We start from the raw sequence: 14805 nt of genomic DNA, 5'->3' as shown, positions 1-14805 counted from the left end.
ACCGAAGCTGAGATCCTCGACGCTCATGGCCTCGATTCTCTTGTTATCATCAGACTCTTCAAATTCGGGTAAGTTCATCTTCCCACTTCCTCTCTCAGGTTTTTTCACATACACTTTCTCTTCTTTCGTTCTTCCCTCTATTTAGCTTTTGTTTAGCGCGTGTTTCTTCCGTCGACTCAATCTGCCACTTATTAACACATTAAGGTTATATTCAAGCCAAATCTAGCAGATTTCAGACTACCTATAAAAGTTTTTTTTTTTTCATTTCTTTTAAAAAACAATTTAGCATTTATTTTTCAATATGAACCCATTCATTGTAGAGGATATTCATGAAATTGAATTCTTGTCCCTGATTCGCGTATCTAGTTATGTCAGTAAAATTTTGTAAATTTTGGATTTTTTTTATTTGTAGGGTTTTTATTCCAAAATAGGTATAAAAAATTCAAAACTAAAAGAAAATAAAAATAAAATAAATAGTTGAAAAAGAGTAAATTTAAATAATTAATTAAATATATAAAAGTTAATTTTTTTATTGATTTTAGATAAGGAATTAACATATTTAAGTTGAATTTGATTTTAAAATATTATTTAGAAGTAAATTTTTGTTAAAATATATAAAAAAACTAGTAAAAAATATAATTATGATTATAAACTTGACTAAAATATAATAGAATAATTTAAATAAAATAAATATTATTATTGATGATTAAAAATTAGATATAAAGTTTAGTTAATTTATTAATTTCTTTTGTTATGTGATGATAAATAATTTTAAAAATCTTAAATATATTTTGAAATTATTTAAAATAATTATTAAAAGTATAGTTGACAATAGAAAATTGACCAACTGTTCGGTCAACTACTATTCGGACGGTCAACCAAGTTGACAACAAGTCTCAACCCGGACTATCATCTAATAGACCGGGGCCGGATTATCAACCAAATAGTCCATACGATCATCTAATGGATCGGTCTGAACAAGGGCAAAGTAGATTAATTCTAAAATCGATTAACTCAAATTTAAAGTATAATTATTTACTGTTGGATTGTAATTAGGCTAATCTTAATAAAAAATCTACCAAAATATTTATAAAATCTACCAAAAAATTTATAAATAAAGATTTGAAGTAAGAAAATAGATTATGCATTAAAATTGATAGAAAGGTTACGGTCAAAGACTAGTATTTTGATTTGTGAAATGAGAAAGAAAAGAGGTTTATCTTATGGAATAACAAATTACCTTAATATCCAATGTTTAACATTCATGCTGCTGCACTGTAATAATAACATGCAATAATAACGCTGCCGTTATTGTATTTTGCTTAATTTTACTATTTTATTCTTATGTTTATATTTACTATTTTTTTGTGTTTGCAGCATTAAGTTTTTCCTCGTGTGTTCTCTTGTTGGATTGGTGGTTCTTCTCCCTGTCAATTATGGTGCCCAGGAGGTTCAAAATGGGAGTTACTTTACAATGGATTCTTTCACAATATCTAATGTTAAAATAGGTTCAAATAGGTAAGGTTGTTTTGGAAGATTTAGACAGGGTTACTTGTATGATGATCCTTTGTTTGGTAGAGTTTATGTACTTTGATTTTTCACTCCCCTACTATGGAAGTCTAAAAGAAATGGCTTTTGTGAATTGGGCATGTTAATTTTGAATCTCTAACCACAAAAGTTTAGGGGTTTGAATCAAAGCAATGTTGACAAAACCATGATTTTTTTTATGAAAAGAATATCATTAATGGAAGTCAAATAGAATATTTGAGAAGAAAATGTTAAATTTTGTTAACAGATAATACCTTCAATATATTTACTATTCAACAATTCTGTTTCCTCATGTGATTTTCCTTTCTAATGCCAGGTGCAGGGAATTTAACTACAAGAAAAGTGTGACTTTTTTTATTAATGCTTTTTCCAGATATGATGTGTCAGATCATGTCATAGTGAAAATCTTACTAGCCTTGGGAACCCAAAGCTTAGGTTAATTTGTGGGGATATTTATTTTTGCCCAATCACTACGGATGTTAAATATAGAAGTCACACCTCTTATGCATTTGTGTTTCAATTTATAATGCTTAACCAATAAGTAAACAATAGCATTTATAGATGGCTAATAACATTTATAATGCTCCACTTTCAGTTTTAAATCCTTGTGCAATTGTGTTTTGTTTCCTGCACATTTGATTTCTTCCATTATGCCATTAATTGGTTTCACGCTCTCAGCATAATCTTATTTTCTTATTAGATAAGGAGAAATAGACTATTGCCCCCAAGTCTGATATTATAGATAAGGTGAGAGATTGTTTGCCTCATTTTGGAGTTGTTCAATAATCAACTGTCTTGTTATAAAGCTGGTTATGAACACTTCACTACAATACAACCCTTGCATTTAGAAAACGTTTCAATAAAAAACTTGATTGTTATTTTGGTGTTTTGCCATGTTTGAAGCTGACTTCCCCATGTTCCAAGCTGATAGTTTTATTTTTCTTTTTTTTTTCAATCATACACTATCAATGTTAGATTTACTTCATTGTGCAATAGGTTAACGGTTGTGGTGCCCTGCAATCTTTTCCTCTTCAATTTATTGTCAAATCTCTTTTAATAATCTTCAATCCTGGACTAGGTAACAGGTCATGATTTTTATTGTTGTATGTTCATTTTCTGATCTTGTTATAGCATTTATCATTTAGACCAAATGTAATTCTGACTCAAATTTAGGTGACAGCATTAAAAATGATCTGTTTCATGATTTTCTAACAGGCTTTGGGTGCACTTTGTTTGCTTGTGTTTTATATCTTTTTACGGGATGTTCCTACTATACAAGGTGAAATTCTCTGTTCGATTACTATTGCCATTATTGTATGAAAACACTTATTGGAAGAATGGTTTACCTTTTACAGACAATAATGCTCCAATAGTGTTAGACAAGTAGTGATACTCAGCAAACTTAGTGTTTAGTCAAGTTAACATTATTATTTCCTTTATGCAAAACCAGGAATACAATGAAATTTTGATTAGAAGGATTCAGCAAATTCAAAAGTTAAAAGATAGGCCTGATCAATTTACTGTGCTAGTTCGTGAAATTCCATTATGCATGGAACACAAGGCTCGTGACTGTTGCGTTGATCATTTCTTCAGGAGACATTATCCAAACACTTACCTTTCCTACCAAATGGTGTACGAAACTGAAGAACTTGAGGAATCGGTGGTAAGGCATGCCGTCAGGCACTGTCACAATTTACAATTTTGATTTCTTAAATATGATATTTATGCATTGCTTCATTGTAATTTATTCTTATTATGCTACAGACTAATCATGAGCATTGGATAAAGATATTATGTGAAAAATAGTATTTGAGATGCTCCTTATTACCTAATTTAGTGTTTATAAGCCATGGTCAATTTTTGAAAGGAAGCTAGTGACATTGATTGTTCTGTAACCTGAGCTGTGAAATCTATAAAGAGCTCTGTAGTCAACTTCCCATGAATTGTATATTTAAGTTCTCAATTGTTCAAAATTGGAATTGGAACAACCCAACCTTAGAAATCCCATGTCAACTAAGAATAAGGTCAAATTATAATATATAAATAGAATGCAATCCTTAAGTTACAACTCGTTTTTGTAAAGTTAAGTATAATGTCATTTGCTAAGATGGTACCATAGCCTTATAGAGCCTAACCTAGTACTTTTATTTCGATCTAGAATATAAGTGTGTCAAGATGAAATTTATTGAACCTTATTAATTGGTAGGATATTCTTTTAATAAAGCACTTTATTTTCCAACACTGGATTTGAAACCAGTTCAGATTTTTCACCTGTAATGGAACGTATATTTTACATGGAAAAAATTATTCTTCAATTCAGACATGGCAGAGATATTTTGTACTTGTTCAAAACATCAAAGAGAACAAATTCAGTTTGAATTTGTCCTGTGTAATGGATCCTCTAACATATATTGTCACATGTAGAGCCATGCAAAGTCCCTTTCAAGAAAAATAGAGGACATGAGAAAGAGTTGTATAGCCAACAAAAGTAACAATAGGTTATCACTCTTGGGTTTATTACATCGAGAGACTTCAAAAGGTGATTCTGATTTGCTCGAGGAAAAGCTTCAAGCCCTTACTCACAAGATCCATCAGTTACAATGCAGAGACATGCTCCAGAAAAAGGTAGCAGCTTTAGCCTGTAGAAACACGTCCATCTCGTTGTGCTTGCGTGTTTCCTCTTCTACAATTCTGGAAGTATTATAAAACAATTTGGTTTTTTATGGAAAAATTAGATGTATTAATGATTAAAAAGGGAAAGTTTTTGTTACAAATCAAAATATTATAAGCTTTTCAATGATGGAGAAGATTCAAATTGCAATATGATAGGACTGGAAATACTTAAGAAAGTATTCTCAGTACATAACTAGAAATATTACGATCCTAATTCTTGAGACATGTTCAAGATATATTTTGGCTAAAAATCCATGTCCATATTATGAGAACATGGGTATCTTTTGCAGTTGTGTGTTCCTATTTGCTTCTTTGAAAATGAAAGTAAAAATTATTTATGAAGGTTGTATTCATTGTGTGATTAAAAAAGCTGAAAAATAAAGTATCTTTAATTGTCTCATACATTAGGAGTTGCCTGTTGCTTTTGTAATATTCAAGTCACGTTCGGGTGCTGCAGCAGCTGCTCATTTGCAACAGCATTCTCATCCACTTCTTTGGATCACTGAACTTGCTCCAGAACCAAGGGATGTTTCATGGAGGAATATGAGAGTATCCTACAAACTAGTTCCACTATATAGACTAGGCGTTGTAATTGCAGCATCTCTTCTTACAATTTTCTTTGCCATTCCAGTTACTGCTGTTCAAGGAATAGCCAAATATGAGAAACTTAAGAAATGGTTTCCTCCGGCCACGGCTGTGCAGCTCATGTGAGAAACATAACTAGTTCTTTCCCTTCTGATAATTAAGAAAATATCACATTTGCTTGAATATTTCATTACATATTGTGGCTAGATCTTGTCAAGTTTTACAGTTTTGTAGCGTTCCTCTTAGCAAAACACTTCTAAAATCTTTATGATAAATTTTCCTGTGACTACTCAATCAATTAATATAAAAGTAAATCAATTTGGTCCTTATGATAGAGAGATTGCAAGGTTTTTCTCATTATAAAAAAGAATAAAGAGTTTTCACAAATAACCTTTTATGCAAACGAACATCTCCTTGTTTAAGTTTGATATCACATGCTTTGTAATTTATTGATTAGTTCCTAACGTAGAAAATAGAGTATTTTGTTTCTTATCTTTTTCTGACTGAGAACAAATTGTCCATTCATCAGACCCGGACTAAGCTCTATAGTGACTGGTTTTCTTCCAAGTGTTGTACTCAAAGCATTTATATATATTGTGCCTTTTACAATGTTTGCTATGGCTAAAATAGCTGGATGTATTGCAAGAAGTAAGGAGGAGATGAAAGCCTGCAACATGGTTTTCTATTTTCTGGTTGGAAATGTGTTCTTCTGGAGTGTGTTATCAGGATCCCTTCTTGATTTAATTGGAGAATTTATTACTCAACCCAAAGCCCTTCCAACTCATCTTGCCGGAGCTGTCTCTGCCCAAGTAAGTATGTTACTTCATTTATGCTACTCTTCATAATAGTTCTGAATCAATAACTGAGCCACATTTTCAAGAACTATTTTAGGCTAAATTATGTTTTTAACATCTTAGACTTGGTGTGAATCCAATTTTGGATTCCCAAATTTCAAAAGTTCATTTGGGTAGTCTAATTTTGCCTAATTTTGTTACATTTGGATAGTCCTCTAATGAGTTTGACTTCTTTCTTCTGTACTCGTTGTAGGCAGATTTCTTTGTGACATACATCTTGACAGATGGTCTCTCTGGATTTTCTTTGGAGGTTCTCCAGCCTGGCATGCTAATTTGGGATATTTTGAAGTCTCGTGTTTATGGCTCTCAAAGAGAGACAAGTCCTTACCTTTATTCATTTCCTTACTTTAGAATAATCCCTTTAGTCTCTCTCTCAGTTCTAATCGGCATAGTGTACGCAGTAGTGGCACCATTGTTGCTACCGTTTCTTATCGTCTACTTCTGTTTGGGCTATGTCGTCTTTGTCAACCAGGTGAGTTTTCTCTGTATCTGCAAACACCCTTTTCATGTGTTTTATAATACAAATTCATAGGCACACTAAAAGATCTGGTCTGTTTAAGATGCTTTACTATGTGATCCTGTGTTAGTCTAAAATTGTCTTGAAAATATTCCGTGTGAGTCGAAGTTCCACATCGGGTAAAGATGATAAAAGATTAAAGACTCATAAATCCAATGTCTCAAGATTTTTAGTTAAAAGTAGTGTTAATGTCTTATGTAGGTTAAACTCAAGTCACAAATATATCAAATTATTAACATTAGAAACAACGCCTCTAAGATTAGATTTAGATTGTATCATGCAAGTTGGCAATAGATGCTATACATATGCAACGGTTGATATTTGATCCTTCTACTACATTATTATTCTGTACTCAAGAAATATCATTATTGTAAGTTTTTCTTATGCTGAATTCTGAAAAGGCACTCACTTGCATGGACAAATATCCAATTCATACACATATTTAGGTATTTTTCATTTTGTCTTCCATGAATGCTGTCTTAAAGACGTGCAAAACTTACCTTTGCAGATTCAGGACGTGTATGAAACTACTTACCAAACATGTGGGCAATATTGGCCGTACATTCATCACTACATTCTCCTTGCAATCATTCTCATGCAGATAACCATGATTGGTTTATTTGGACTGAAGTTAAAACCAGCTGCTTCTATTTCAACCATTCCATTAATCATATTCACATTGATGTTCAATGAGTACTGCAAGATGCGTTTTCTCCCTTCCTTCCACCATTATTCTCTCCTGGTAAAGTTACTAACAATTATTAATGAGGACAAGTCTATGGTTAAAAATAAGACAATGCTAACCAGTAACTTAAGACATGGTTAATAAGACACGGTTAAGAGAATCAAACTATTAAAAAGTTGTTATCATGCATCTCCTCTGTGGTTTCTAATGCATTTTTGTTGTGAATAATCTAAGTTTAAGTTTCATATTAGGTAAAAAAGACAAAGTTAAACATTATATAAGATGAAAGATCCATAAATTTATTGTCTTAAGATTTTGGATTAAAAGTGGTGTCAAATATCTTATGCCTTTTAGACTAAATCATATATATATATATCCTCTCCCTAATAACTCCTTTAGAACCTTAAGCTTTTTGGTTAAAAGTGGTGTTCAATGACTTATACGTGGTAAGACTTATCTCTTCAATAAAAACCCTCCTCAGGTAAAAATATAAACCCATTAGACTTAGAAAAAAAAAACTTTCAATTATTGATTTCTTAACCTATTTTGCCAATGACACAAGTTAAAAAGACCCTTATGAATTAACAAAGTCTGAATAAATTTGAAGCCTATGGTTTCATGTATGATTATGATGTGCATATCTATCTATTCCTGTACACACAGATATTTTGTGTTGCTATATCTTGCTGAAACTGTGTTTATGTTCGTTTAGGATGCTGCTGAAAATGATGAACTTGATGAGAAATGTGGACTATTGGAGTTACATTATGAGAATGCAATGAATGCCTACTGTCCACCAGGTTTACGACCGGTGAATTTCATGGCATCAGAGTCCAGCTCCACACCCTTGGTTTCTTCCTGATAATTCATTTTGCATTTATGTTTTATTTATTTTCAGTAGAAAAAAAACCACAATCAAGGAATAATAGGAAGTGCAGAAGAAAGGGCATGGTCAATTCAAGGAATCTGAGGGAAGTTTTTAGGAATCCATGCATTACATCTTCCCTTTGCTTTTAAAATTTTAGCTATTAAACTTGTTTCTAATATTTTATTTTATAACAACAAAGGTTTTCCTTTTGTGAGAGTTTGTAGATTTAGTTTTTAATATGCTTCTGAAGAAAATACTAATTATTTTATTTTAGTTTGCTTTTAACTAAGTTATAATATCAATTTATTTTGTTTAAATATTAATAATTGACTTATTTATCAACATTCTTAGAGTGGAAGAAATGAGATATGATAAACTTAAGGTGAAGTTTGCACTCAAGTGCTTTTGATACATAACCTTTTTATAATATTGTCCTATAATTTTATTACCCTTGAATTACCTAGCATAATCTCGATGAGATACTTATAAATATAGCATGCCACGTTATAACAATTAATGTGGCAATACTATTAATTCAACAACAACAACAACGTAACTAAGTGATTGTGAAAATTAAATTACCTTCAAATATGAATATAAAGTTTTAAAATAATAAAGAAATTTACATTTAATTTGATTTTATTGAACTTATAGAATTAAAAAAATTGTCTTTATTTCACATGATGCAATAGCTCGTTTCCGTTATTTTTCACTTATTTTATTATCAGTTTCCATGACCACGGTTAAACATAGGTTAAGATGAGAAGTTACTTTCAACTTCTCTTCTGAAAGCAATTTCAACAACTTTATACATTGTTTAAAGATTTTGATTGATTTTTAAATTTATTATCACTTATTACATTTTAATATAATAATTAAAATTTTCTTCCAGTACTATTTTAAATAAATACTAACACTAATACAACTTCAAAATCATTTAATATTAATCATAAATCAATTAAATGATAGACTCACCAAATCTTTCCACATAAAAATAAAAACATAATATAAAAAATTACACCGTAAATATTTATATTATATAATTAATTATACTACACACTTTTATCAATGTTTACACTTATTTACTTTATATAATTAATTATATTTACTCTTGGACATAATTATTACGCATAAAACATTAAGTATATAACAAACATCAATAAATATTCACGTTTTATTCATTATAATAATATTAAAATAATTAAAAAAGTAATATAGAAATAATAAATATAATAAAATAAAATAGTAATTTGCAATAAATTTATCTCACAGTTTATTCAAACGCTCAGTTTCCATGACCATGGTGAAACAAAAGGTTAAACAAAGGTTAAGATAAGAAGTAACTTTCAACTTCTCTTACGAACACTTTTTCCATTCCAATCAAAGAGTGTGAAGAATAAGAGCTCCAATCACACCACCCATGACGTACCTTTCTCCATCGCAATGTCTCATCCTCTCAGAGTCGCCGTCATCGGCGCTGGCGTCGCCGGCCTCGCCGTCGCTCGAGAGCTCTGCCGCGAGGGCCTCGACGTCGTCGTGTTTGAGAAAAGCCACCACCTCGGAGGTACTTGGCGCTACGACCAGCGGATCGACTCCGATCCTGTCGGCTCGGATCCGAACCGGGAGGTCGTGCACACGAGCCTCTACCGCTCCCTCCGGACCAACCTGCCGAGGCAGCTCATGGGCTTTCTCGACTACCCATTTCCGGACCGTCCGGATGGGGACTCGAGGACTTTTCCGGGTCACGAGGAGGTGCTGTGGTTTCTGAACAAGTTCGCGGACGAGTTCGGGCTTCTCGGGTTGATCCGGTTCGGGTGGGAGGTTGTTCGGGTAGAGCGAGTCGCGGGGAGGAGAGACTCGTGGGTGGTTGAGTCAAGGACTTGTGACTCGGTTTTGAGTCGGGAGATTGTTGGAGCTGTTGTTGTTTGCTCTGGTCACTTCACTCAACCCAGGGTGCCAACAATTCCTGGTAAGTAGAGAATAATTGCATACTTAAGTGAAATGTGGTCGCTCAAGCGACGCCATGGTCGCCCAGCTCAAGAGACAATGCTCCTCGCCCAGGTTATGGCTTGTGGAGAGATGTTGAAACAGTTCACTTTCCACAGGGTTTCTCATTTTTGTGGTTTGTCTTTCAGGGATGGAAAAGTGGCCAGGATACCAAATTCATAGTCACAATTACCGAGTGCCAGAACCTTTTCGGGATCAGGTGCTGTAAACAGTGTTAAGCAAGACCTTTCTATATCTCAAAGTAGTATCCTAGATTCCTAGTGGACCATAATTATCTTCTAAATCTTATTTTTTATTGCAAAGTAGTATCAGGCAACAATAACCAAATGGATAACTGCTTCATATTAACTAGTTTGTTGAAGCATTTTTGACTTGTAGGCAAAGGACTCTCTCGCTTTCTTTCTCATTGTAGATAACACAATTTATTGGGAAAAACCCAACTCCCATATAAAATAAGATAGTGACAGTGGCAAAGCACAATATATAAATCCTCACTTTATGAGTTTATTTTGTATGGTTGAATTATGTCTAAATCACTTTGTGAGACAGTATCAAAGTCTATCTTAGATACATTGAAATGGCCAATCACTATGTTATGCATGTTCCAAGAGTAAAATGGTTTTGTAGGATTGAGTTAAGCCTAAACCATTTTGTAAGAAAATTAGCTCTAATGTGTTGCTTTGGTATATTCTGTTTCTTATTGCATGTATTGATTTCAATTGATGTTTTACTTCCTTGCTTAATAATTAAAGTAATATCGTAGCTTTGTATATGACAAAGTATAAAATTCAATTGGATATGAAATGTATCACTAATAGTTTTTTATTAAAATATAACCCTAATAGTTTTGATTAAAATTACTAAGTATTGATATCTCCTTATTAACAGGTCGTGGTTGTCATTGGATTTGCATCTAGTGCCACTGACATCTCAATAGAAATTGCAACAGTAGCTAAGGAGGTTCATATAGCAACTAGAAGTCCAGATGTAAAGGCTGTGAAGTTAGCAAATCATGATAACATGTGGCAGCATAAAATGGTATGCTAAACAGTTGGCAGTATAGCTTCTACTGTTGCCTTTTAGTCAGAAAACATCTTATTTACATTTTTCTGCTCTTTGGACATGACATGAGGAATGAGATCTTTGCTGTCCCCTAATTCATTTGGTGTCTGTGAGGAGCTGTTTTTGCTTCATTATAACTAGCGTAATGTGTAGGCATCCTGTGAAATAAGTTTCATATCAATCATGTCTGTACAGGTAAAATGTGTATCTGAAGATAGGTTGGTTGCTTTTGACGATGGATCCTCTGTGTATGCAGATGTCATACTCTACTGCACTGGGTATGCATATAATATATTTATAATATGATAGGTGTTTTATGGTCTTATTTTTTAAAATATTGAACTAGAAAGGTATTTCAAGAGATAGAAAATAATAATACTATATAGATGTTTGAGTTTATTATTTCAGAAAAACAATAAAAGACTGGGATAACACTGCTTCACTAATGAACTATTTTGAAATAGAGATTTGATCTTATAGCCATGACTTCATTTTAAACTTTTTTTTCAAACTTTTGATCTTCAGACCGATTTTGTAATTTGTTTTTTTCAGAATTGATTTGAAAATAGTTTGAAAAAGAAAACCAGAGCCAAGAAGACCTATATTCTGATGTTGGTTGCTTACATCATCTATGGCTTACTTTTGACAGATACAAACATCAGTATCCATTTCTTGAAACAAATGGAATAGTGACCATTGAGGATAATCGTGTTGGCCCATTATACAAGCATGTCTTTCCTCCTGCATTGGCTCCTTGGCTCTCTTTCATTGGTATTCCTGAAAAGGTAATTGGCTACAGTTTTCTCTTCTTGTAACGCCATAACTCACTGTGAAAACAATTGTTCCCATGTTGAAAACAAGAGTACATTCGACAAAGTTTTACAACATTTCCTTCCGACAACTCATTTTTTTCTGTATCTCTTTTTATTGAATATAGTAAAAACTAGGTATAGGATTAATTTTCTGTGTAGAAAATACACGTAGGATACTATATTTATAATAAAGAAAATATGAGATAAGTCCAAAATACAAATAATGATAGGAAGGAAATAATACCATATAAGCAGAAGATAAAAGATAAGATATCTAAGATGTCTAACACTCTTCATCACATCAGTTATCCTATCTCACACTCTTCTTTCTGGTCTCTCCTAGATTTTAAGAATTAGATGTAAAATCAGCATTAGTCTCAAAAGTATAACTTCAAAGTCTACGTGTACCTGGACTTTATCATCATAAAAAAATGCCATGTCGGAAAATTTACCAAAATTATATTGCTTGTATGTTGAAATGTATATAATTTACTGTGATCAGGACATCATCTTCCAAATGACGGAGTTGCAATGCAAGTGGGTAGCACGTGTTTTATCTGGTAAGGTCCTGTTACCAACTGAAAAGGAGATGATGGCTTATGTTGAGGAATACTATCAACAAATAGAAAAAGATGGATTTCCCAGACACATGACTCATTACTTGCATTTTAAAGAGGTACTTCTCCCTCTTTATCTTTTCCAGTAATATTTGTGGGATGAATACTGAAAGATCTTTAAGCATTCACAAGCGTGTGTTTGTTTTAGCAGTTTGAAAAGTAAACCATGTAGTCTGGTAAGATTTATCTGTAGCATCAGTTTTGTCATAAATTGGTCTTCAAATACTCTAAATGTTTCATGAACATTGATTTGGTTGTTACTCTAACTATTCAATCTTGTTCAGTTCTAAAATATGACATAACTTCTTTGGTAGAACTCCTCCAATGTTTTCACATTGGAAAATGCTAAAATGTAAAGTAGTTTGTGAAACAATATATAACTTTTCTTTCTTGATCATGTTGTAGTTATCTTTTTTTCTCTTCACTCATTTGCACCCTTTATTGGTAAAAATATACTCTTTCATAGAAAGTGACATACTAAATGATGTTTCTTTTCAAAATTTGTTACCTTTTGTTTTTCTTTTAATGAAGGTGCCAAACATTAACTTTCTGATTATCTTTACACATTTGCAAAATTTTCTTCTAGGTTGGCTATTGCAATTGGTTAGCTGCTGAAGTAGGTTTGCTTCCTAGAGAGCCCTGGAGAGAGGAAATGTATTTAGAGAGCATCAAACCTTTATTACTTGGCACGCTAGAAAATTACAGAGATCAATGGGATGATGCTCACTGGAATGCAATCATTAAAGATGCATCTCTTACACAAAAATGAAATAATGTAGTACTTTCCCTGTAGAAGTATTGTAAGTAATTTCCTATCTGAACTTAAATTACCAAAAGTTTGGTGTTAAATCACATATTGAACACTGTAAAAGTAAGACGATTAAGATGACTTTTTTTTGGGGGGAAAAACGAGTTTTATAGGTTCTTAGATAAATGATTCCTTCTGCCAAACTATCCCGTGGAGTTTCTGAAACCAACCTTGGAATTTAGATACCAAAACGAAAAGGAATTTAATTGTAGAAGAAAATGAACTAAAAGGAAGAGAAATAAAATGAAAGGTATATTATAAGGATACAAGTTAATGAAGCTTTTTTTCTTTCAAATTAGTTCAGAAATAAAAATGTTACAAAATGGTTTGTAATGTAGATAAGGCAATGTAATTGACATAATTGGTAAAAGATGACATCAAAGACTATGTAATATGTTTTTTTTTCTAATTCAGTAGCGAAATTATTTATTATTTAAGAAGATTAGTATTTATAATTGTTATTTAAAAATGGTAATAAATAAAAATGAATTTAGAAAAATATTGAGAGTGTGTTTGGTAAAGTTAATAGGCTAGTCAAAGAGGTTACTAGCTACTTTATTGATTTTCTAGTGTTTATGAGAGTTTTTTTTTTTAATTAGTAATTTGATATTTATATTTATTTTTATGATTTATTTTAGTTTTTATATATATTTTTATTTAATTTAGTTTTAATATTTGTTAAATAGAAATATTTGGTTTTTTTTTGGTTAATAACGTTTAGAAAATTTGGAACATATTTTATTATGGAATTTTTTTGGATATTTTTTCTCTCGATTGTTTTTGTGACTATAATTCGATTCGTTTCTTTTGACGAAAAACTTATTATACTTGTGTCAATATATACATAGTCTTCATTTGTTGTTGTATAAACTCCTAAAGTATATGTAGTTTATTAGTCAACCTAATATATATATATATATATATATATATATATATAATATATATATATATTATATATATATATATATTCTTTCTTTTAATTGTATGATTTGTTTATATTTACAAAATTTATCTTTGTGATACTTTTATCTTATAACAATTTTTATCATGCTTTTTTTTAGTTTATATTTACAAAATGTATTATCAATTTTAATAAAATAGATTTTAGGTTTTATTTTTGATTATTTTTACTCATTTTTAATATTTTTAGTTATAGTTTATTTTTTCATATAAAAAGTTTGATTTTCAATTTCAAATATTCAATTGCTACAATTCTTCGTTTATTAGATGATATAAAACTTTATCTTCTTTATTCTTTTTTTACTTTTAATTTTTTATTTGAAAAAAAATTGTTTTGTTAAAATGATTTTTATTATCTTTCAATGATTCGACTTTTTTATATTTGGAAATCGAAGGTATTTTTTATCTTATAATATCTTTAATTATGCATTTTTTTTGTGCAATTGTTTTAATTTTTTTAGCCTTTTTAATACTTTATTTGTTAGTTATTTTATTATGTAAAATATTGTTTTGATAATTTTTTTTTACTTTTTAATTCATTTTTACGTGTATAATTTTATCACTATGTATGAAGATTTTTCATTTTCATGTGAATAAATTTAGCACCATGACGGGTGCACTTGGCGTTAGTTTTGCAACCAACATATCATCGTGTACAAGAATATCTTTCAAAATTCTTGAACCAGATATTGTCTTTTTTCAATCAACGTGAATTTCATATTGAAATCACATTTAAGAAACACATTTTGAGTTCAACAGTTCTTTTTTCTCCCTTGAAACCTGGGAGCATCTCATTTTATGACTTTTAT

At 31.1% G+C, this 14805-nt stretch overlaps 2 protein-coding genes across 2 annotated transcripts; both read left to right on the top strand.

Annotated features, from left to right (window-relative positions):
- The first annotated feature begins 7 nt into the window (after positions 1 to 7).
- LOC148192475 (hyperosmolality-gated Ca2+ permeable channel 2.5-like) lies at positions 8 to 7946 on the top strand. The gene is made up of 10 exons (XM_088098721.1): positions 8 to 68; positions 1378 to 1518; positions 2764 to 2827; positions 2999 to 3211; positions 3973 to 4173; positions 4630 to 4928; positions 5336 to 5615; positions 5854 to 6132; positions 6686 to 6919; positions 7575 to 7946. The coding sequence occupies exons 2-10, from the start codon at positions 1475 to 1477 to the stop codon at positions 7722 to 7724; spliced, it is 1764 nt and encodes a 587-aa protein (XP_087954847.1). The 5' UTR covers positions 8 to 68; positions 1378 to 1474; the 3' UTR covers positions 7725 to 7946.
- Positions 7947 to 9094: 1148 nt separating this feature from the next.
- LOC148192474 (flavin-containing monooxygenase FMO GS-OX-like 2) lies at positions 9095 to 13182 on the top strand. The gene is made up of 7 exons (XM_088098722.1): positions 9095 to 9699; positions 9866 to 9936; positions 10626 to 10775; positions 10995 to 11077; positions 11449 to 11584; positions 12114 to 12287; positions 12815 to 13182. The coding sequence occupies exons 1-7, from the start codon at positions 9174 to 9176 to the stop codon at positions 12995 to 12997; spliced, it is 1323 nt and encodes a 440-aa protein (XP_087954848.1). The 5' UTR covers positions 9095 to 9173; the 3' UTR covers positions 12998 to 13182.
- The last annotated feature ends 1623 nt before the right edge of the window (positions 13183 to 14805 follow it).

The sequence above is a fragment of the Vigna umbellata genome, chromosome 9 (genome assembly GCF_029865625.1).
Source record: "Vigna umbellata cultivar VRB3 chromosome 9, Vumbellata_1.0, whole genome shotgun sequence".
NCBI lineage: Eukaryota > Viridiplantae > Streptophyta > Magnoliopsida > Fabales > Fabaceae > Vigna > Vigna umbellata.
This window is presented reverse-complemented; position numbering and strand designations above follow the sequence as displayed.

Excerpts from the sequence above, each read along its gene's own strand:
- LOC148192475 (XM_088098721.1), top strand. The coding sequence starts at position 1,475 with ATGGATTCTTTCACAATATCTAATGTTAAAATAGGTTCAAATAG. Across the intron at positions 2,828-2,998 it reads GGATGTTCCTACTATACAAG|GAATACAATGAAATTTTGAT; the intron begins GTGAAATTCTCT and ends ATGCAAAACCAG. Across the intron at positions 6,133-6,685 it reads ATGTCGTCTTTGTCAACCAG|ATTCAGGACGTGTATGAAAC; the intron begins GTGAGTTTTCTC and ends TTACCTTTGCAG.
- LOC148192474 (XM_088098722.1), top strand. The coding sequence starts at position 9,174 with ATGTCTCATCCTCTCAGAGTCGCCGTCATCGGCGCTGGCGTCGCCGGC. Across the intron at positions 9,937-10,625 it reads CAGAACCTTTTCGGGATCAG|GTCGTGGTTGTCATTGGATT; the intron begins GTGCTGTAAACA and ends CCTTATTAACAG. Across the intron at positions 11,078-11,448 it reads GTCATACTCTACTGCACTGG|ATACAAACATCAGTATCCAT; the intron begins GTATGCATATAA and ends TACTTTTGACAG.